The sequence below is a fragment of the Emydura macquarii genome, unplaced genomic scaffold (genome assembly GCF_026122565.2).
Source record: "Emydura macquarii macquarii isolate MOO-44397 ecotype Brisbane River unplaced genomic scaffold, CSIRO-AGI_Emac_v2 contig_1477, whole genome shotgun sequence".
NCBI lineage: Eukaryota > Metazoa > Chordata > Testudines > Chelidae > Emydura > Emydura macquarii.
In genome coordinates, this window is record NW_027131614.1 from 16568380 (window position 1) to 16592617 (window position 24238).

At 41.5% G+C, this 24238-nt stretch overlaps 1 protein-coding gene across 2 annotated transcripts in view; it reads right to left on the reverse strand.

Annotated features, from left to right (window-relative positions):
• Positions 1-24238, reverse strand: part of CHD7 (chromodomain helicase DNA binding protein 7) — a 204508-nt gene that overhangs the window by 30900 nt on the left and 149370 nt on the right. For both annotated transcript variants that reach the window (XM_067553721.1, XM_067553722.1), the window contains exons 9-14: positions 22217-22300; positions 20933-21070; positions 20715-20836; positions 19979-20222; positions 12242-12418; positions 10612-10755 (exon numbers count right to left, since the gene is read on the reverse strand). In XM_067553721.1, the coding sequence (XP_067409822.1) occupies positions 10612-10755; positions 12242-12418; positions 19979-20222; positions 20715-20836; positions 20933-21070; positions 22217-22300 (909 nt within the window). The remainder of the gene's footprint in view (positions 1-10611; positions 10756-12241; positions 12419-19978; positions 20223-20714; positions 20837-20932; positions 21071-22216; positions 22301-24238) is intronic.

Below are 24238 nucleotides of genomic sequence, written 5' to 3' on the forward strand. Positions count from 1 at the left end.
GCATGCTGCCATATGACCTAGCAGCTGCAGGCAGTTCCTAGCTACTGTTTGAGGGCTGGCCTAGAGTGTCTCTATGACACTTGGAAAGTTGTTGAGAGTCTGCGAAGTGGAACGAACGCTCTCACTTGTACTGCGTCGAGGTCAGCGCTAATAAACTCCAGTCACTTTACCGGGATCAGTGTCAATTTCTGTAAGTTGAGCTGTAGACCCAGCTGCACAAATATACACATGGTTGTCTGGGTCGTTCGTATGGTGTCCTGAAATGAGGGATCTCTGAGGAGGCAGTCTAAGCACGGGTAGATCACAGTACGCAATGTTTGCAGGTGCACTGCTAAGACAGAGAGCATCTTGGAGAATATCATGGGTGTGGATGACAGGCCAAATAGGAACACCCTTTACTGTTAATGGTCCTCCTGAAGGTAAATTGTAGGAATCTCTTGTCTAATGGTCATAACGAGATGTGGAAGTAGGCATCTTGTAGGTTAAGGACCAAATAATCTCCTTTCTCTACAGCTGGAATAATGGCAACTATCGTGACCAACTTGAACTTCTACACCTTCATATATCTGTTCAACGCCCTTAGATCTAGAATGAGCCTCCAACCTCCCTTTGCCTAAGGGATCAGGAAATAACGGGCATAAAACCCCTGGCCTGAGTTGCGTCAGACTCGTTCTATGGTCCCTAGGCGTAACAGATGATCTGTTTCCTGGCAAAGTAGGTTCTCATGAGAAGGGTCCCTGAAGACAGATGGGGATGGAGGGTGGGAATGGGGGAATTATATGAACTGAATGGTGTAACCCTTCAAAATAATCTCCAAGACCCATTGGAAGTGATCTTCTCCCAACTGCTGTGAAAGGGCTAGGTGACTTCCGAAGAGTCTTGATAGTACAGATGGCAGCTGATGTTGCAAGGTATAGTTGTTCAGACCCTCGATCAACCTGTCAAAAGTGATTAGAAGAAGCAGTCTAACCACTATGATGAGTTGGGTAGCTGATGTTGAAACAGGAAGTCTGCCTCTTTGAGAGAAATGTAGTATTTTTTTTTCCGCTCTCTTGCAGGTTGGTGCAATGAAGGCTGGTGTTTGCCAAACGACTTTGGCAGGATCTAGAATTGCCTCATTAATTGGGAAGACAATTCTGAACAAGGAGGAGATGTGTAGAATATTCATCAGCTGGTGATGTGTATCTGCCGCCTCCTGTAGGGGAATCTGCAGCTCATCCGCCACCCTCTTGGTAAGACCTGCAAACTTCTTAAAATCATCTCTTGGGGATGGAGGGGGGCATTATAGCCTCATACAGTCGAGACAAGAATTTTGCTGGAGGAGTAGTTTCCCCTTTGAGCCCTTCTTCCTCTTGTGCAAAAGCCTTCTATTCCCCTGGCTCAGAGGCTCTGGACAACAAAACTGTAGGAGACAGTCTGATGGATGCTCTCAGAGATACTGGATGATCATGATGAAAGGGTTACTCACCTTGTGCAGTAACTGAGATTCTTCGAGATGTGTCACTGTGGGTGCTCCACTCCAGGTGTTGACGCATCCTCAAGATTTTGCCAGCAGTGCCTGTCCGGGTCGTGCATGTGCCATCCCAGTCTTGTGATGCCATTGGCACCCTTTTCAACACCCGGGACCCTCTGTTCCTTCTCTACCATAGAGCCAAAATGTTTGATTCCAAAGTAGAGGGGAGGCGGGTGGGTACTGGAGCACCCACAGGAGGACATATCTCGAAGAACCTCAGTTACTGCACAAGGTGAGTAACCCTCTTTTCTTCAAGTAGCGTCCCTGTGGGTGCTCCACTCCAGGTGATTCTCAAGCAGTACCCTCAGTTGGAGGAGAGAACTTCGGAGTTATGTTGAATGGAAGAAAGAACTGATAATCCGATTACTGCATGATGTCTTGATACCTGATCAATGGCATTGTGTTTTATGAAAGTGTGGGTCGAGACTCAGGTAGCTGCTTTGCATAGTTCAGTAATTGGAATGTTATGCAAGACGACTGTGGATGTAGAGATTGATCTGGTTGACTGTGTTCTGACCCTTTGTGGTGGTGATATCCCTAACTATGTATAGCATGTGTGGATGCAGCTGGAAATCCACTTTGGAAGCCTTTGGGTGGATATGGCATTGCCTTTGGAACGTTCTGTAATTGATATGAAAAGTTTGGGACATTTCCTGAAAGGTTTTGTTCTTTCTAGGTAAAATGCAATGCTCGCCTGACATCCAGCATATGGAGGGCTGTATCCTATGCATTAGTGTGTGGTTTTGGGTAAAATGTAGGTAAATATTTTGGTTAAGGTGGAATGTTGATGTTACTTTGGGGAGGAATTTAGGATGAGGTCATAGCGTGACCTTATCTTTGTGAAATACTGTATATGGAAGGTGGGCCATAAGCGCCCCGAGCTCATTTATGCGGTGTGCTGATGTGATTGGCACTAGAAATGCTACCTTCATGGATACGTGCATTAAATGAACAAGTCACTGAAAGCTCGAATGGTGGCTTGATGATGGTCTTGAGGACTAAGTTGAGGTCCCACAGTATTATGGGAGGATGTATGTCTGGTTACATGTTTTGTATGCCCGTCATGAAGCATTTGACAATTGGATGTGCAAAACTTGTGGTATCATCTATGAGATCATGGAAGGTGGTGATAACTGCTACGTGTACTTTATTGGGCTAATCGATCATTCTGATTTTTTTATTTCCAGGAGATAGTCTAATATAGTGGGGAGTGATGCCATTAGTGCATTGACCTGCCTCTGCTGACACCATAAGGAGAATCTACACCATTTCTGAAGGTAGTTTTTCTTGTGGCAGGTTTGCTATTCAGTAAAATATGTCTCACTGATTCCAAACACTTTAGTTCAGATTGTTGGAAGCAGTTAGGAACCATGCTGTGAAATGTATATTCTTCAGGTACAGATGGCGTATGGTTCTATTGTCCTGGGAGAGGAAATTGTTGATTAGCGGGAGAGCGATTGGTGCGCGGATAGACATCCATGTGAGGTAAGTGAAACATGGTTGCCTGGGCCATGTTGGTGCTATCATCATCACCTTCGCATTGTCCTTGAATATTCTGTGTATGGTTTTGGCTTTCAGAGGGATAGGTGGGAACAGCACTTGCGATTCTTCATTGTCGCAAATAGATCAATTGTGGGATAACCCCACTGACGAAAGAGGTTTTCCAGGACTGTGTTGTGTAATTCCCACTCGTGACTGTTGCCAAATTTTCTGCTTAGGTTGTTGTCTGCAGTGGTATTCTAGGTACCAGGCAGATATGCTGCTGAAACATGAATGTTGTGGGATATGCACCAATTCCAGGCTCATTGCCTCTGAGCATAGGGAGCTGGATCTTGCTCCTCCTTGACGATTTATGTAAAACATACACGCGATGCTGTCTGTCATTATCTTTATAGTTTTCCTCGCTATCAGAGGTAGGAAGCATAGACAGGCATTGCGGATGGCACGTAACTCTAGTAGCCTTATGTGCAATTTTGTTTTCTGTAGTGGCCATTTCCCCTGAACGGTATGTTCTTGCAGGTGCGCTTCTCCATCCAATTAGTGATGCGTCTGTTGTGATCATGACTGAGGGTGTTTTGCTATGAATGAAGTTCCTGTTTGAAGGTTGTTGGGCTGTGTCCACCATTTTAATGATTGTTTGATCTTTTTTGGCATTGCCACCATTTTGTAGAAATTGTCTGGGTGGTTTGTTGCAAGCCACATTTGAAGTGGTCACATGTGCAATCATGCATTTTGCACTACAAAGGTGGTGGCTGCTGTATGACCCAACATTTGAAGACAGGTGCGTATGTTCAGAGTTGGGCTGTTTTGTATTATAGTATCCAGATGTACAATGGTCTGAAATCTGGTCTTTGGTAGGAACACCCTGGCAGTGAGGGAATCCAGATGCGTGCCTGTAAACTCCAGTTGATGCACAGGCTGTAAGGTGGAGTTTTTGTCGTTTATCATAAGCCTTAGTGTGTGAAATAATGTCCTTGTAGTGTGAACTGCATGAACAACTTCCATGTAGGTGCGTGCCCTTTTCACACAATCATGCACATAGGGGAATATAGTGACCCCTAGTCTGCGAAGGTAAGCTGCTACAATAGCAAGTACCTTGGAGAAGACTCTTGGAACAGTGCAAAAGCCGAAGGGTAGCACCATTTATTGATAGTGGTTGTTGAGCAGTGTGAATCTTAGGAATTTTCTGTGGGCCAGATGAATAGTAACTTGGAAGTATGTGTCTTGAAGGTCGAGGGCTGTGAAACAGTCCCCCTGTTCCAGCGCTGGCAATATTGTAGCCAGAATAGCCATCCTGAATTTTTGTGTCTTTATAAATTTTATCAATTTTCTTATGTCTAAAATGGGTCTCCATCCTCTGGTCTTCTTTTTGGTGAGAAAGTAATGAGAATACAAGCCTTTGCCTCTGTGTTGGGAGGGAACATGTTCTATGGCACCTATCTGGAGTAAATGATTGACCTCCTGTTGTAACAGTTGTTTGTGATGGGTCCCTGAAGAGGGACAGGGAAGGTGTTTGGGTTGTAGATATGGAGGTAAAGAGGATAGCATATTGAGATCGGATAATTTCTAGTACCCATTTGTCTGATGTTATGTTCGTCCGTGTTGGTAAAAGGGCCGTAGTAGACGTTTGAACAAGATGGACTCTGGCTGCGGAAGGTGGGGAGGTTGTACAGACCCTCTACCAAGTCCTCAAAGTTGTTGCTTTGGAGGGGCAGCCTGGGATGTTGATGACTGCCAGTCAGTCTGTCTACGTCGCTGTGGCCTTTTTTGGGAGTGTGATTGTTCATACCATCTGTTTTGTGAGTAATGTTGGTATCTGGAATTATATGGCTGATACCTGAAGGGTCGTCTTCTCGTTGCAGGTATGTAGATTCCAAGGGTGCAGAGTGTAGCTCTTGAATCTTTCATGGTACGTTTTTTCTACGAAGAGCTTCGCTTTGTCAGAAGGAAGATCCTTGATCGTTGCCTGCAGTTGTTTAGGCACGGCTGCAGAGTGAAGACATGATGCCTTATGCATGACAACAGAAGTTGCCACAGTTTTAGTTGCAGTGTCAGCCACGTCAAGGGAACCTGCAATGCTGTTCTTGCGACCAATTGCCCTTCTTTGATCAATGATTAAAATTGCTGTTTTTTTATCTTCCGGGACAAATTTAATAAATTCTGATATCTCTGAATAATTTTAATGATCATAATATGATAACGCAGTGTAGTTTGCTACTCAACCTGAGAGTAGCTGAAGTGTAGAATTTTCTGCTCAATAAGTCCAGCCTTTTGTCATCTTTGTCAAGTGGTATCGACTTATGATGTTCCTGCTTGATCCTCTGGTTAGCAGCTTCTATAACTAGGGAGTTAGCTGGATGGGTGAAGAGGAACTCACTATCTTTGGCAGGGACATAATACTTTTTGTTAGCCCTTTTACAAGTGGGGGAAATGGCGGCGGGCATCTGCCACATGTTATTTGCTGACTCCATTAGACATGGCATCATCCATTAGAAGGGCAATTTTGGTAGAAGCCGAGGCCTGTAATGTTTTTAGGAATTTATGTTGTGACCCTGCCACTTCCTGGAATGGAATCTCCAAGCTGTAAGCCATCCTCTTAAACAGTTCTTCGAACTGCTTAAAAACATCTGCAGTAGTCGGGGGTGCAGGAACTATGGTCTTGTCAGATGAGTTGTGTTGTTGGAGATATTTCTTGCTCTGCACTCACATCCTGTTCGTCAGCAGGACCAGTTGTTTTGGATCCTGTTTGAGAAGGTGATCTTTTTCCGCATCTATAGGAGGTTGATAGTCTACTGTGTGATGGTGAGTAAGTAGACCAGGTGTCCCAGCCAGACCAGTGGCTATGATATGGTGGAGCCAACCATGGAGGTCCAAACCATGGATATGTTGATATGTCTGGGATGTGGCCAATGTCTGGCTGAGTGGCCTCTAGGTGGTGATTGTTGGGGAGAAAAGGTAGCCTGTTCACCATTATACTCCTCATCACTGGAGAAGGAAATGGGAGAAATGGGCTGCTCATGAGTGAAGTGCACTGGAGAGGTGCCAGTACTGTAGAGAGGTGATAGGAGGAATTTGTAACATCTTCCTGGCTCATTCTCATGATGTTTGCTCTTTTGAGCATGACGCCGCCAAAGTGTGCTCCATAGCATTTTTCAGTGACGTGGATGTCCTTGGTGCCGTCAGGTCCTTGGATGGTATCGGTGCCATTGGAACTGCAGGTTTCGCCAGTGCCGCTGTAGTCTGGTTGGCAAGTGTCAGTGCTGTGCTGCTTATCGGTGCCAAGGTTACCCCTGATGTGCAGACTGTTACTTTTGATGGTGCTGTGTCAGCCCTGGGTTGTTTTGTTTTGTCTCTCAACTCTTTAGAGGAGTGGTGAGAGTCTCTCTTTGTCACGGAGGTCAATGTACCAGAGGAACCTAAAGCCTCTTTGATACTGAATCCTTTATCCATTTCTGGTGACCTCCTGTTCTTGGCGTGCTCCATTGTTGGTGGAGTAGAGTGCCTTTTTCTGATCTTTTCACATGAAGAGCTGTTATCCTGTCTACAGTCTGAGGCAGGTCTCAGAGACCTCTCCATATGTATTAACTTCAGGCGGAGATCCCTGTCACACCTAGCTCTAGCTTTCAAGTTCAGTGGATACATTAATGGGCAATATATGCCCTTCGCCAAGGCATCTAATATACTCCAAGTGTCCATCTGAAGCCGACAGAGTCCCTGTATGAGCGACAGCGTTTGAAGCCGGGGGAGCCTGGCATGATATCTCCGTTAACTAAGGGGTAAGTCTGAGGGGAAAAAGAAAAAAGCTTTTTTTTTTAAAAAAAAAAATGGGGAAGGATTAGGGTAAAATAATTTAAACTCCAGGTAAAACTGACTAACTTTACGGGGAAAAAAAGACAGATTTCTAGAGTGGGCTGTGAAGAACTGCTGGGAGCTCCGTCTTGGACTACGGACGGTTGAGAAGGAACTGAGGGGCCCGGGTCACGCTCGCCAATAAGGGTGCCAATGGTGCCGTGAGATGGGGACGGCACATGCGCAATCCGGACAGGAACTGCTGGCAAAATCTCTGATCGAGGACACGTTAACACCTGGAGTGGAGCACCCAGAGGGACACTACTCAAAGAAGAAGTGTGGCATATGTATGTCGCCCAATGATGCCAATAGGGCCATTGGGGAGACAAGAGCATGGGGGGTAGGGATGCACCAGAGGGCCTATACCACGATCATAAATTGGTTCGATGGAATTTAGGAGGACCCCTTGTATTGTGATAGCAGGCCATAATGAGAGGCCAGGGAAATTACATCCTCCTGGTCACTGTCAGACTCATCACTGGGCAAAGGTGGTGCTGACCAGGTATTGGTGGTACATGGCCCAGTGCCAAGGGCGATTCCAGGTGCTGGGGGAATTTTAACTTCAGCTTCCGGTTCTTGGGAGAGCTGTTTTAGCAGGTGGCAGAGGGAGCACTTCTGCACCAGACAGTGAGAGTTTCTGTCTCTTACAAGGATCGACACCTTGCAAGAGAACCACCTCTTGAAACTGAGAGAGTTGGAGCGGGAGGTGGATGGATGCAGAAGAAAGTTCTTCTTTCCTCTCTTTTCTTTGTTTATTTTTTTTAACTGAAAGAACTTAGAGAGTCTTCTAAATGCTCCCCAGGAGGGATACACCATAGGGTTGCCAGGTGTCCGGTTTTCAACCGGAATGTCCAGTTGAAAAGGGAAGCTGGTAGTGTCCGGCCAGCCGGCTTCTACCACAGGGGTGCAGAAAGAGCAGCAGCTGCTGCTGGAGCCTGGAGGAACTGCTTGGCTTAGCAGCTGCTGCTCTGCTCGACCCCCAGCCTGACAGAGAGAATTGGCCACTCTGATTCCCCACTTTGGCCCGTCACTCTAGGGACCGCCCCCACTCCCCGCTTTGCTCCCATTTCCCACCTCAGCCCCTTGCTCTGGTGACCCACCCCCTTCTGGGCCCTGATTTCCCATCCTGGACCCTCATTCAAGGGATGGACCCCACCTGCACTGCTGTGCCCCAATTTCCCACACAAGCCCCTCGCTCCAGGGACTGACCCCCCTCTGCCCTGGCCTGTTGCTTCCCTGTTGCTGTCCCCTCTACCCCACTGTGCCCTGATTTCCCCATCCTAGCCCCTCGCTCCAAGGACTGACCCCTGCCATGCCCCGGCTCCATGTCAGCTCCTCCCAGCCTGGCTCTGCAGGCACCAGATGAGTCCCAGTGTTGGGGGTGCAACTAACAGGGGGGTGGGGGAAGTAGAGAGTTAGTGACCGGGGGCAGGGGAAACAGGCAGGGCATGGGCGGGGCCTTGGGAGAAGGGGCATGGCAGGGTGATCAGTTTTCACCAGTTAGAAAGTTGGCAACCCTAGAAAGAGGTTGAAATTTAAAGTTTTTCTTTTCCTTTTTTTAATATCCCAACAGGGTAAAAAGGGAACTTTAACTATTAAGAAGAACAAAAGAAACAAAAACAGCTACTATTTATGCTAATGATGTAGATAAGAAAGGGAAAACTACTAGCTCTATTCGAGGTCAAAGGTGGTAGAGAAGGAACGGAGAGGGGCTCACTCCTGCAGCACTAGATAGCTTTGAGGCAGACCACGAGGGAGGGAACACACATGTGCGAGCCGAATGGACATGGCTACCTAAAATCTTCGATTAGAAGCGGAGGGGTGCAGATACACCTACAGTGGAGTACCCATAAGGACACTACTCGAAGAAGAAATCCATTTGTCTACATACTTGTGCGAGGCTGGCAGCTAAATTCACTGAAGATTCTATCTGCATTGCCCCAGCGTGCAACAGCCCTAGGCTGCAGGCCTGAGCAAGATTTATCCTGCATTTGTTCCTCTCATCTGCCAGGGAACACTGTGGTGCTGAGCACCAGAACTGAGAGAAGTAAGACTTTCTCCCGTGGTCTCAATGTTCCACCTCCTGTTGATCAGGCAGTGTGGAGGAAAGGAAGTAGACTAATATGAAGGGGTGAGGACTAGAGGGAAACAGGAAGTAAGGGGACAGGGAAGGAAAAATTTAAATCACTACAGTACACTCCCTTCCAGAATCTGGAATGGAACCCAAGATTCCAGAGTCCCAACACTCTTCTGCTGTCCAGCAAACAACTATGAAATCAACTGTCAAAGTGATGTGCCTCATCCCCCTCTCCTGGCTGGTCCACACAGAGGATACTTTTACCTGCAACTTCGTTAGCTTAAGAGCAATGGTACCCAAACTGTGGGCACGCCTCTGTCGGCGGGGGGGGGTGCGCGCGCATGGAGGAATGTTCAGGGATGCTCACGGCAGGGCCTGGGCCAGCCCCCACGGGAGACGGGGAGAAACTACCATGCTTCCAGTCCTGCTCTGCCCCCAGCCCAATTCCACTCCAGCCCCTGCTCCGTCACCAGCCTGGCTCCATTCCACACTCTTCTCCTCTCTCCTCCTAGCTCCAGCTCCATCCCTAATTCCCCCACCCAGCTCCACCTTCAGACCAAGGTTAGCTGCTGAGGAAGCCTTGGCTGTGCAATAATGGAGGGGGGCAAACAGGTTTTGTTACCAGTGGAGAGGGATGGGGGGGTGCAACAAGAAACGTTTTGGCACCACTGCTCAAGAGATACAGGACTGTGCTGTGAAGCCAAAGGTTCCAACCCTGATCTCACATGTAGAGGGTCATTATGTTCCATGTGATATAACTGCTGTTTTTTCAGTTTGCTTTTTTTAAATGTAAAAAACTGCCTTAAAAGAAAATTAAGGTCACTAGTCAAGCAAACAGAAGTTAAATACTACCAGAATTAAGGTGTTTGAAGCAGAACCAAGACAGGATCCTGAAGAAAAAGTAGTATGTGAGCATGTAATTAAAGACGGTACCATAATGCACAAGGAGGCTTTATCCTGGCATTGCCTAACTTTTGAGCACTCAACTTTGCAACTTTAACCTCCTTTTAATGTAGTTTTTATATGTAATTATAAATTAGTTTCTCTTGATATTTATCAGTGACTATTATATTTAGCACCTGTTATGTTATGCTGCATGAACTTTTAGAAATCTTTTCATTTCTTTAAATTGGAAGCAGTAGAGTAGTCTATTTCTGAATAAAGAATACTAGGACAATTCTGTCTGTATTGGGTTATGTCACTTGCTAATCTGAGATTGGACCTAACTCTATTCCAGCTGAACTCAATGGCAACATTCTCATATGTTTCAAGGGAAAAAGGTGCAGCCTCTTATTCTGTTGGCATATTAAAGGGACAATGTCAATTGGAAATCTAGTCAGTCTAAACAAAAGAAGAGTGAAAGCTGTTTCTGCTACTATACCTGTCCCCAGATCCCTCCATTCATTTTTAAAAATCACTTTTAAATTTTTTTTGAGTTGCCCTGTTATGTGAATGATTGACTGAACAGAGGAAACAGTGAAATTTAGTAAACACAATATGCTGTCTAATGCATGAAGTAAATAAACTAGAAAAATATTTTTCTTCTTTACTCGTCCATTTCTAAAGATTACTGTGTTAATTATTATTACAAATATGTAACAAAATTCACAGTAGCAGGATTAAAACAGAATCTCTTTAAATAGGGAAAGAAAAACTGCATGAGAAAAATTACCTGTTCTTCAGTTTTCAGATCACCAAACTCTTGCATGAATGTGGTTTCTGATGGGAAGCGCCCTGGCTCCAAGAAATGAAGCAAGCTGAACAGCTCTTCTACAGTGTTCTGTAATGGGGTACCAGTGAGCAGCACCTTGTGTTCCTGCAAGAAAGGAAGTAGTTGGCTAGAAACAATCTGTATAGATGTTTTCTGCTTATTATTCCATAGTCCCTCCAACTCTATGGCTCTTTGTAAGCCTTTTGTGACACCAAACACTCTGGCCTTCCTCCAAGGGCACTCTAGGGCATTAGCTCCAAATCAGCCCACTTAGCTTCTTGTCAAAGATAGGTCCTTTAGGCAACCAGCCAGTGTCCTCTCTCACTCATCTGTGTTGCATGACCCCATCCTCTCCACAAATCTTATGGATTTTAGACTAGGGAGATGCTACAGGCACTAACAACTCTGCTTTCCCCACCATCTGTCATCACTAACACAAAAGAAATTCTTAGGTACTACATTAACAGTACAGTTAGAACTAGTTACTTCTTCAGTGTCACACAGGAAGTTTGTAGTAAAGCAGGAACCAAAAGCAGACCTCCTGAGTCCCAGTCTACTGCCTTAGCTATCCACCCATCTTCCTCTCAAACATAATAAATAATGCCTTTACACAGAATTTTAGAAACATGTGTTAATTAAGCCTTAAGACCTCTGTGAGCAAGGTAAGAAATATTATTTTACAGATAGGGAAACAGACAAAGGTTAAAGGCAACTTGCCAAAAGAAAAATAGCTGTCTATTTTTTCTAATGTCTATATTACTTTTTTTTTCTTTTCATGCTTTTAAAAGAAACCCTAAATATTAGAGATACCAGGTTTTGGTTTCCCTAGTTTTGTTGGAGAACCCACTGTAGGTCTGGATATTACTCTATTTCATTCCTCTGATGTTGCAAGAAATCCTCCAGCAAAAGCAGAAAACAATATCAAGAATACCAAGTCTTATGGTAAAAAAATAAAACAAAAGAAAAAAAAAGAAAAAAAAAAAAGCTAATTTTTGAAAGCATCTTCCAAGTCTTATTTATATGGAATAAAGAAAATGGGGTACCTTTTAACCCCTCCCCATGAAAGTCAGTTTTAAGGAACTCGCTCAAAGATATACAGCAAATCTATGGCACAGGTAGAGTTGGAACCAAGCAGTTCCTCTCTCCTACACTGGTGTTAATTTCACTTCACTGTGTTTTCATTAATTATCCATTTAAAATAGATAAATGGCCACTTTTTCAAGATGGGAGGCAGGGAAAGGTGTAGACGAGGATAAAGGAGGACAAAAAGGGAAATTTAAAAGAATGGCATGAAATGGGAAGAAAGGTGAGAGAGAAAGGAGGACTTCTCTGTCTCCTTTCTTAAGGGAGAAGACCAGCTTCCAGGATTATTTTAATGAGGAGATTGCTGGACTCTTCAGCATTTTTAGTTTAAACTAGAGGTTCATAGACATATCCATATGGCTAACGAGAAAGAAAAGTTTCTCATACAGTTCTCTCTCAAAACTGAGTTGATTAGTGGATAACTCAGGAAAAGGTTTACAAGTTATCTTAAGAAATTACCAACTAGGACTACTGTAAGTACATAAGGTCCAAGGACATAAGCACTGACCAAGTCCATCATCTTGAGTCCTTCCAAGAGCTTGCAATTCCTGTTCTTCAGCCTGTGGGCTTCATCAATTACTACACAACGCCATGGAATGTTACGCAGCTCAGGGCAGTCAGTCAAAATCATTTCAAATGTAGTGATGATAGCATGAAACTTATAGGACCCCTTTATTACACGACCCTGAAAGAACAGCAATGATTATAAACAGGCAACCTTACTAATGAACAAAGGATATAAAAAGATTTTTTTTTAAACTTCACATTATATATAAAGAAAATACAAAAAATAATGCAATGAGAAAAATATTTAAATACAATCATCATCACTGACATCAGAACAAAGGAATACAAACATAAGTCTACTGCTTTATGCTCTGCTTTTTCTTTTTCTTTTCTTTTGTGCAAGGACCACTGCTTTATCAATACATACTAGATACAAAGAGATCATAATGTTACATCACAAAAATATTAACATATCAATGCAACACAAAATTTTAGTGTAATTTTTTCCCTTATTTTGTTGAGAGATAGATCTTCTCCATCAAAGCTGTGTTTGACAGTTCTTTCAAGCATTCTGAATAAACCGACGGTGTATTAAAGTTCCATTTCCTGAGTCTTACATATTTTGCTACTATCTGACATGTCAGTACTCATGTCTTGGTGGTCACTGAATATTTAATTCATCTAATTCTGATAAGCGAAGTTTGGAGAGGAACAGATTCATAACTGTGGAAAGGCCTTTACATATATTTCCCCAGTATTTCCATAATTTGAGACAAGAAAGTTCTATGGATAGTTTAGCTGATTATTGGGGGCACCTCCATCATTTACTGTGGTTAGTTAATCCTGCATTTTTTCAGTAGTGGAATACAATAAAACCTATTAAATATTTTGTTCTAGAAAAATTGTGAAGATAATGCACTGGATGTAATTCCGCTATATTTCTTCCCCAACAAAAAATGTAAATTAGCTTCCCACATACACACTGACATTTGATGTTGTGGTCATTTGTACAGTTTTTACCTCCTCCCCACAATCTGAAAAGAATGGTTACTTACACTACAATAACTATGGTTCTTTGAGGTGCTGTAGTCACCATGGATCTCTCTACAGGACTATGCATGCAACATTATAATTTTTTGAATAGCATTGTCCATTGGGGTTGCTCCTCAAGCTCCTTTATGAAGGCATAGAGGGAAGGGTGGCTGCAACCTTCCCTTTGTTACCCTGCAATTCAAAGCCTGTGATTCTCAGGACTCTGAAAAGCGGGGACAGAAGGTGACTGGCGGGATCCACATTGACATCATCATCTTGAAGAACCACAGTTACTGTAGAGTAAGTAACTGTTCTTTCTTCTTCAGGTGTTAGTATGGATCCCAATGTGAGTAACTGGCAAACAGCGTCCCTTCTGAATGAGGAGTGCCAGCCAACCAGTCAAATAGGTTGTTCTGCTGTCCTGAACTTGGCATCAAACCTAAATACCACATCAAGGGAATAACATTTGACAAAAGTTTACATAAGTTCTGGCATGTTCCTGAAGCTGGCTCAAGACGTTTGGTGGGAGTGGCTCAGCAGTTAACGAATGGATGGAGATACGTGTGATACACTGAAATTCTCTGTGATGAGATTACTTGGCTTTTTAATGAGCCAGATATAGTGACAAAAAGAGATGAAGAAACACTTAAAGGGTTTGGTCCTGTCACAAAACAGAGGAAGGCTATGGAAACATTGGAAGGAATGTAGGTCCTTCTCTTATGGCATCAAGTATGATTTTGAAAAGAAGACTGGTAGATTAAATAACTAATTCAGGTGAAACTTCAAGACGAAGACCACTTTTGGGTGCAATTTAGGATGACATCTCAGAACTAACTTGTCCCTGTGAAAGGATGTGTAGGGAGATCTGGCCATGAGAACTTGGAGCTCGCTGATCCTACATGCTGAGCTGATGGCCATTAGAAAGACCATTTTAAGCATAAAGTGATGCATCCAACAACTGGAAAGCAGCTTGAACAGACAGGGGTGATGTTGTGATCACAGGTAGGAGTCAGGTCTCCAATAGGTATTTAAGTACGCAGGAGGGTCTTAAAGAATCTTGACACTGTGACTGAATTGGAGCAGGACATAGGATGATATTGTTGCAAGATGGACTTTGGGAGAACAAAATGCCAATCTACTTTGTTACAGGTTCAGAATATAGTTGAAGATCTGTGGAATCAGAGCCTCAACTGGGTTCATATTATATTGGGCTGCCTAATTGTTTCCATTTGGAGAAGTAGGTCTTCCTACCTGCTCTGTACGGGAAATTTTTGAACCTGTTGACAACAGTCTCTCAGTGGTGCTCAATCAGCCAACATTTACGTCAAGTGCCACAATTGCAGTTCTAGGATATCAAAACGGGCAGATCAAGAAGAGGATAGGAGGTCTGAATGGATATGTGCAAGAGATCTGAGTCAAAATTGCTTTGTCCAATAAGAAGCTATCAGGATCAAGCTATCCTGTCTGACTTTGGATACCACCCTAGGCATCAAGGGAACCAGGGAAAAGGTGTGTCTGAGGCCTGTAATCCACTGTAGCAGAAAGATGTCTTGTTAGAAGCCCAGGTTCATGCCCACTCTGGGGCAGAAGTTCCGGCACTTGGCATTGTCATCTGTGGTGACAAGATCTATTATGGGTGTCATCTACTGGCAAAATATCAGCTCTGTGACAGATTTCTGCAGCAGCCACTCATGGCTGGTTACCATGTGCCTGAATAAGAAGCTTGCCATGTCATTGCTGGCACCTGTAAGGTGCAGAACCAATGGGGTCATTGTCTTTTGATGACACCAAGTCTGCAACCTGATGACTTCTTTGCAGAAAGGGGATGACCAAGCACATCCTTGCTTGTTGATATAGTGCATTCCAGTCAGGCTGTCCATAAAGACCTGCAGAGTAGAGCTCTGCAGAAATGCCACACAGGCCAGCCAGATGGTCCTAGGCTCCAGAATGTTCATATGCAGCACAAATCATCCTGAAATGACTAAGGAGCCTGGCTAAGGAATGGCCATAATGATACTTGAACCCAGCTTCAAGAACCTAGTACTGTTTCTCTATCTGTTTTGCAGTCAAGTTACTATGGTTGGTGTATGCCCCAGGGCCTTAGCTCGATCAAGCATTCCCTAAATTATGGGGAAGGTGATTCTGACAACTCCCAGTCCAACCAGAATGTCAAACAACTTGGGATATTTCTCTTATATAACCAAATCCAGAGTCTCAGCAATTCTTATAAGGAGCTCTTGGAATGACTTGAAGTCATCCAGCACTATTATTGGTTCCAAGGATAGCTTCCTATCAGGTGACTATGACATGTCCTTTGGTGGTGAAACAGGGCATTATTGATACTCTGCTCTGAGGTCTGCCTCTTCCTGGTCATCTAGTATAGGTGGTGTAGGCAGTGAAGCAGATGAGGAAAGTGAGCTCTTCCTCAAATTCAGTGAAGACCATCTCTTCGAGATCTGTGAGGGCAGGGCCATGGCATCATGCCATAGGGGTTTGGCTGGCTTGTTTGGTAGTGGATAGTTCAGTGTCATTCCTGTCATGAGGACAGTTGAACCCTGTAAGGGGAACTAGAAGGCCTTTCAGGGGACATTGACCACAGATCTGAGGAGAAGTTTCCTACTTTACGTTAGCAAGAATGTGAAACTTGGTGACAGGGAGGAAGAACACATTTATTATACAGTCGGGGGAGAGGGGTGCTGAGGTATACAGTGGTCTTGAAACCAGAGTGTACACCAGTATCAATGACTGTCCTGGTTTTCCTAACAGCTCACATTCGGTTTTAGGCATCAACCCTCAGGGCGGTGCATTGCTGGAGCTGGGATCAGTGCCAGAGAAGGCCCAAATTCTGTGCTACAGGCTGCTTATCATTAGCCATCATCAGTATGTGGGGCTGGGTGGCTTTAACCTGTGAGGTTTTAGGTGGTCTGTCCTTTTGGGAGGACAATAAGCTCCATTTGGAGTCTCTACCTCTGTAGGCAGAGCAGCCCCTCCTGTGCCAGACTTATGCATCAGAGATGTCAGCATCTGTGGTGTCAGGGAAATTTATGTTAATGCCAGGTCTTTCTTCAGTGCCGTCTTTTCCATGCTGGTCTTCAGAGTCACTTGCCTGCTAGATGATGGATTGGATGAAACTAGCTTCTATGTCTTCACAGCATCTGAAGAGACTTTCATAGATTGCTCCAGATGAAGCTTTAACCAAGCATCTTGTGACTTATGCAGTTTTGCAGGGATTGAAAGGCATGCTTAGCGTCTGCTCAACATTGCCCATGACAGGATGGGTAGAGTTTCAAGCCCACAGGTTTCAAATACACAATGTAAAAAATCCCTGCACTGGGGGGGTTGGAGTGGAGTGTCTTCCTGTACATGTTCAGCCCTGATCAGTCAACATCATTCATAGTCTATGTATGTCAGAAAATCAGAAGAGATCTGAAAGCATTATGAAAAGCCTGAAGAAGTTTAACTAAGAACAAATGGGAAGGCAAGTCTCCAGGTTCTGTCTTACTGCCACAGGCAGTAAGAGGAAACAGTGGGTAAATCAGGGCTGCCCCACCCATTATGCCTTTTGAATTAGGTAGCAAAGGAAGCATGCACAGATCCTCAATGGATACGGATATTTAAAAAATCCAGTCTTGCACTTAGTTGGATCCACACTGACACATACTCAAAGAACCATGATTATATTTGTTTAGTAGAGTATTTTGTCTTTAAAAAGCATAAATATGTTTGAGTTCTGAAAGCCAATAAAATCAAGTTACTAAACTGATAGAGTCACTCGTATAATAAAAGAACAAAAGACCATTGTGATCATCTAGTCTGGCCTTCAACATAACACAGGCCATAGGACTTTCCTGAATTAATTCTAGAGAGACAAGATGGGCGAGGTAATATTTTTTATTGGACCAACTTCTGTTAATGAGGGCTTGTCTACACTGCGGGCTCTGCTGTAATCGATGCAGCAGGATCAATTGAGCAGGTCGTGTAGATGGGCTCTCCGGTAGATGCCATTTGTCCACCTCCCCGAAAGAAGTAAAGCTGCATCGACAGGAGGCTGTCTCCCATTGAAGCAGTGCCCTGCAGAAGCTGCAGTATGTTAACGTAAGTGGGTCAATGGGAGATACGCAAGCTACATAATGTACGTAATAATGTGCCAGTGGCAGCGTAGACCAGGCCTGAGAGAGACAAGCTTTCAAGCAACATACAGCTGTTCTGCAGAAGATGACCAACAGAAGCTGGTCCAATAAAAAGACATTACCTCACCCACCTTGCTTCTCTAATATCCTGTGACCAACAAGGCTACAGCTATACTGCATACTGAATTAATTCTATTTGATCTAGAGCATACCTTTTAGAAAGGCATCCAACCAGTGAGAGAATTCACCACAACCCTTGGTAAAGTGTTCCAATGATTAATTTCCATGACTATTAAATACATGCGCTTTGTGTCTAGTTTGAATTTGTCTAGCTTCAGTTTCCAGCCAGTGGATCTTGTTATACCTTTGTCTGCTATACTGAAGAGCCCTCTTTTATCATAAAATTTTTGTTTCCCATGTAGGTATTTTAGAGTGGGTTCAAGTTGCCCTGTAACATTCTCTGACAAACGAGACAGATTAAACTCCAAGTCTCTCACTATAAAAGAAATGTTATCTAATCCTTTAATCTTTCCTCATGGCTCCAATTTTTCAACATCCTTTTTGAAATGTGGACACAATACTCGCACTTCAGTCACACTAATGCCAAATACAGAGGTAAAAATCACCTCTTTACTCCTACTTGATACTCCCGTTTATACATCCAAGGATTGCATTAGCCCTTTTGGCTACAGTGTTGCACTAGGAGGTCATCTGATTCTCTGTCATGACTTCCAAGTCTTTTTTTAGAGTCACTGCTTACCATGATAGAATCCCCCATCCTGTAAACATGGATTTTGTTCCTAGATATCTAACGTCACTTTTGGCTGTCTTGAAACACAGATTGCTAGTTTGCGACAAACTGGACAAGTAATCCAGGCCATACTATCAAGTCACCTGTCTTCTGCATTAGTTACCACTCCCACAATCTTTATTCCATCTCCCAACTTTATAGATGATGGTTTTATGTTTTCTTTTAGTTCATTGATAAAAAGATTAATTGACTTTGGGACAAAAACTAATCCTGGTAAGACCCTAAAAGAAACACACCTGCTCAATGATTATGATTACCTGTTTACAATTACATTTTGAGACTTACTCGTTAGCTAGTTTTTAATCCATTTAATGCTGAATTTGTATCATTCTAGTTTTTTAATAAAAATGCGTGGTGCCAAGTGAAATGCCTTACAGAAGTTATGTATTTCACATCAACACTATTATCTTTATCAATTAAACTTGTAATCTCATAAAAAAAGAAATTAATTTGACAGGATATATTTTCCACAAATCCATGTTCACTGGTATTAATTATAAACTGAAGCCTTACTATTCAGAAGACAAGTACAGTGAATCTGTAGTTTTTATATCCTTTTTCTATCCTAATACTATTTTGCTAGCATCATCATCCTCCCTTCATAAATGAAAAGTGCTTTAAACATGCTAGCTCACTTCTAAATATTGACTAGTAAACAAACTAGAAGCGATCTTCCAGAAGTCACAGCATCACACTGCTTTTGTGTAGTAAACAACATGAACTAAATTTCTCAAAAGTTAGAGGACAGTAATTACTGAGCTATGTTGTCTCCACATGCGGCAACATACAAAAGGGTGGATTTTAGGATCAGATTTTCTTAATCCAATACACACAGACACTGAGCAATTTGATTTCTATGTTTTTAAATTGTTTGTTTCTCCCTACAGCCCCAACATGTAACACCCCAACTAATTTTCTATTTCTAGCATGTACTAGTCAAAGTGCTTTTGGGGGTTTATTAATTTTATTTTTCTGAATTTTTAGCTAGTTTGGAGCTTTATGCAGGTATCCAAAATCAAAGGTTCTTTGTATATGCTGAAATGAGCAAAGTAGATTGTGTTACTTTAATACAGTATTGTGGACTTTCAAGAAGAAATGTTTCAAACAGCACTATATTAAAGTGCACTAGAGGACTTTTAGTGTGCACCAGTAAGGTCTACACAGACTTATTAATGCACAACACATTCATGCACTTTAGAAATCACATCCACGTAATATCATTCTGCTTCGACAAGACCTTAAATACCAGTAACAATTTCCAGTGTTTATTGCATAAACTCTGCTTTTTCTCTCTCTCTTTTTGTATTGGGGGTGTTTATTGGAATCAGATAAACAGAAAAATCAGAAGCCCTAACTATTCACTTCCCCATATTCTCCTTGATGTACAAAGGCTTGTCATCAAGATCATAGTGGTACACGGATCTCAAAAAAATATCTGTGCAATTTACACAGTTGATACAACAATGCAAGCTCTGAAATACGTTAATCTTTTCCTGGAACTGTATGAATCTATTACATGTATCTATTTTATGTAATAGATCATTTCCCCTCCATACCCCCAAAGAGTGCAAACCTTATGCAAGTGCAACTACTTGGTCCCTATCCATTTCCAACCAATTACTGATCTAAAAGAGACCTTAAGCTGGAGTCTACCTTAACAGCACTAGAAATTGATGTTCATAGCACAGAAAATTCTACCCACTACAGCTTCATTACTTGATTTTTTAATAGTACGATTTTACAAAATTCCGAAAGTAGTATTTACCTGTGGATCTTTGAAGTACATTTCATACAACTGAATGGTCCGCCGGCTGGCTTGACTCCCATGATACACAACCACATTCAATTCTGTCCAGGTGCGGAACTCCCTTTCCCAGTTGGGGATTGTGGATAGTGGAGCAATTACCAAGAAAGGACCATGGATTCCTTTCAAATATATCTCATAGAGAAATGTAATAGACTGGATAGTTTTTCCCAACCCCATTTCATCTGCTAAAATGCAGTTTCGTCTGAAAATAATACAAAAAATCTTATGGCTCTATTCTGAACATGGAATTTACAAAACAAAGATGTCTGTAAAGTTAAAATCTGCAAGACAGATATATAAATTAATAAATGAGTATGAATTTAAACTGGAAAAAACTCTCAAAGTTTTAAATAAATAGTATATTAGCAAGTGATGCAACATAAACACTATAGTTCTCATTATGTAGTTCTCTTTCAAGTATAGGTGTGTGTGTATGTTTGTCACATAATGAAGACATATGTATACATAAACATGTCTTTATTATGTAACATTATGTTCTTTATATATTATATATACATATATATTTAACATGAAACTATTAACTTTATGTAATCCAAGTAATAAAAATAGTTTTAACATAATTTTCAAGTCTCACTTTTAAAAGACTATAAACATTAAAAATATTAACATTAAATTTAAACTATAACATCTGCTCTAAAGCAGCAGTTCTACAATAAAAAGTTACTTTACGCACGTGTTGTACCAGTTGAAAAGAAGCCAGTTTACTCCCTCCAACTGGTATTCCCTGAGTTTGTTATTGTTTTTATACTCCCTGGAACTCTCTGATTTCTTCCAGTCATCAGCAGGAGGTCGCTCCTGTTTCAAATACAGCAAATCCCATTAGTGGTTTCTGAAAGACCACATTACTTTGCTATTTTCAAATAAAATCCTCTATACAGAGCCAATTCTTACCACACGCTCCATTTGTGGCTCCCTAGACATCAGTTTCTCAAATTCTTCAATCTTAGCTTGGTCTATGTCTTGCTTTAGCTCCCAAGTGCTGTCTTCATAAGGAAGTGAACACCACTTCACCAGATAATGTGTAACAGGCTTTGTTTTTGATGAATAGTTAAGAAAGGATAAGATTGGATAAAATTAGATTCAATGTAAAACAATAAAACTTTTCTACATGACATGACAACTAATTTAAGGAAAGCTGCAGTGTAACCTGAAATATACTCTAGACACTATATACAATGAAAAAGAGTTAACAGATTTTTTTAAAAATGTCTTATAAACAGCCAGAAGGATAACAACTTGTTATAAACTTGATGCTGTAAGATAAGAGCAAAGGGAATACAGTTCCCCACCAAGATGAGTGGCAAAGCTAAATTTTATAATTTTAAACCACTAAAATTAACCAAAATTTTAGAATAAAGCAGAATGTTGCTTTAAAATTATGAAGGGCCCCTGCCTTTGCCACATATTCAGATGGTGAGCTGTATTCTTCCTGTCAATATGTCATCACAAACTTCGCAGCAGGCAATCCAGAATCATTGAAACAGCAGCTGTCAATGGGAGACATCACCATTCACAGATACAGTGATAACAAAACAGAAATAGGTATTACTAAAGCCTTTTCTGCTCCCAATAACAGAATGGCCCACTGGAGTTCTCCTGGAAGTCAACCATTCAAGCGATTCTGCTCCGGAGATGGGGTCATAAGTGAGGAGCAGACAATTTAGGCAGTTGTGTAATGATAATTAGATAGGATTAAGAAAGTGCCTAGTTCCTTTGGCAATGGTGAATTAGAAATTCAGATTAGATATGCTTTAATAACTAGTTAGCTTCTATAAATTTCCAGTATATTTTCTTTTTAAAAGTTATCAGTTTTCACTGAGAACTTTATTTCACTCAAAAAAAGCTACATTATTAACCTATATGCTTTTTCTAGTTTACAGAGACATCCAGAGGGCAATAGTTTAAGAAACATTTATGTACCGTTTTGAACTATTACTAAAGAATGAAATGCTAAAAACTAGAAATGTATTGTTGGATATCCAAAACAATTCACTAGGGAGTGGTAGAATATTAGCTCTATGAACTTTACTGCAGCAGTATCTATCCTTGTCATAATGCCCTCCATCCTCAGTTCTACAAAATGAAAATAAATCATCATCAAAACCTACTGAAGTTTCTAATATTTAGATAGGCAATTGTATAAATGACTGAAGATGTACCAACAGTTTTCTTTACCTCTCCATTATCATCTGTGCTCTGTGAAAAATCCATTATTCTATCAACTTCCACATAGTCTGGATTAAAAAGCTCATCATCAATCTGTTGAAAGATAGCAGGCAAAAAAAATAAATAAATCTTTATTAGCCTGTCCTTGGAGCAAAAATTATACTTTTCACCAGGTAACAGTATTTTGGGTTACGGAAACATAAAATTTATATTTGGCAACCTTCAGCATGTTAATTGAAATGCCACAATTCAGCAAGAGGATTCCCCATGAGGAAATCAGACTTCTCAGACTTTGTTAACTGGGCCTCTTAATTACTGTGTGAAACCTTTTACTGTGAGAGAATGTTTAAGAATATTTTAAATGAAGTGTGAAATTACAATTCACTAATGAGCAATCGAAAAGGCTTATAGCATGCAATGCATTTAGCATTCTTGAAAACTACAGCTTGCAATAAAGAAATTAGAGCCGTGTACACTAAGTGCCATTAGATTACCATAACTACAGGAGTTGTCAGACTGCTTCATAGGCAAGATTCACAGAATATTATTCCAAAAAACAGAAAGCAAAATAAAAAACACTTCCCATCCCCAAAGTTTATAATTTGTTACCTCCCTCTTCCACCCCCCAAGTTCTTTACTCAGTGCTATATGCACAGAAATGCTCCTTTCTTTCATTCTTTGCTCTGCACTCAACTACTTTAATGGCTGTGTGTGGTGGGGAGAAAGACAAGGAAAAGTTGTAAGAATGTATACAGTTTAACTAATATTTTGACAGCTTACGCAAAAAAAATCTACAATCACTTGTTAAGCAGAAATGATTACTCAAAAATATAAATAGTAAAAAAGTGAAATACTTGGCTTAGTTACTGAAGAACAATGTTTCATAAATTTCACACAGTTTTAAACAAGGTTGCACCATTACCCAATTTAACTAGAGTTCATCTAAGACTTACAGTTTGGCAAATATTTCAAGTATCAGCATTCTTTTGAAATATGCATTTAATCTGAATGTTCCTTAGTCATTAGAATTACCTGGTGCAGTTTATTCTTGATAGCTGTCCTCCCACTTTCTAATTAACTCAAAAGCATCTTTTAGATGTTTTGACCCAGAGCTCAGACGTTTTGTATCTACTTGTAAAAGCTCAGCATGTGGAAAAGAGTAGAATTCTGGTAAAATTTACAGAAATATCTCTGCTAACTGTATTTGGTCAGAAACCAACAATGATTTTTATGGAAGTTTCCAATTAGAGTCCTCGCTTAGCCTGAACTATTGTATTAAATAAAAATGCATAAAACAGAAAAAAGATCAGGGCACTAGCCCTTTTTATTTCAAATCACTGAAGTTTGCTGAAAGGGAAGCTTTCATAAGGATAGGCAAATCAGCTAATCTGGCCTTTTATTGGCAAGATCCCTGCTATAGTTCTGCTTGTGGCTCTAAGTGAAATTAAATTGGTGATCAAAAGCTCAGGGTCCCTAGTGGGCAGTAGTCCAAATCACAGAAAATTGCCAGGCATTTTCCTGGCATAATTGGCTGCTCAGGAGAGCACTCTGGTACCTATTCTGCAGGAGACGCAGTATTTTCAATAGCTCTTTGAAATCACTATGGATAGTTAAGAGTAGGGCTGCAATGGCAACATTACTGTCAAAGTTCTGAATTATAAGATCAACAAATTGCTAAAGTCTGTTTACTTAAAATCCAAATGGCTTACTTAACAAAAACATGTTTAAACTCAAGAGAACCCTTCCACACCTGCATGGCATCTTAAATTCTACAGACGTTTGTCTCCAATTCTCTCCTTCAGGATCATTACATAGAGATGCTACGTGCCAGGATATCATAATCATTTCCACATTAAATTGTGATTGGATCAAGTTCTCTTAGAACAAACAAGCACCAGGAAGACAAAGTAACTTCCTGTTTATGAAAGTGAACAATTAACCATTTACCAGTAAGAAACAGCAATGAACTATGAACAGAAAGAAGTCGGTTAACTTTATGTAACTGAATTCGAAAGCCTCTGAATTTAGCAT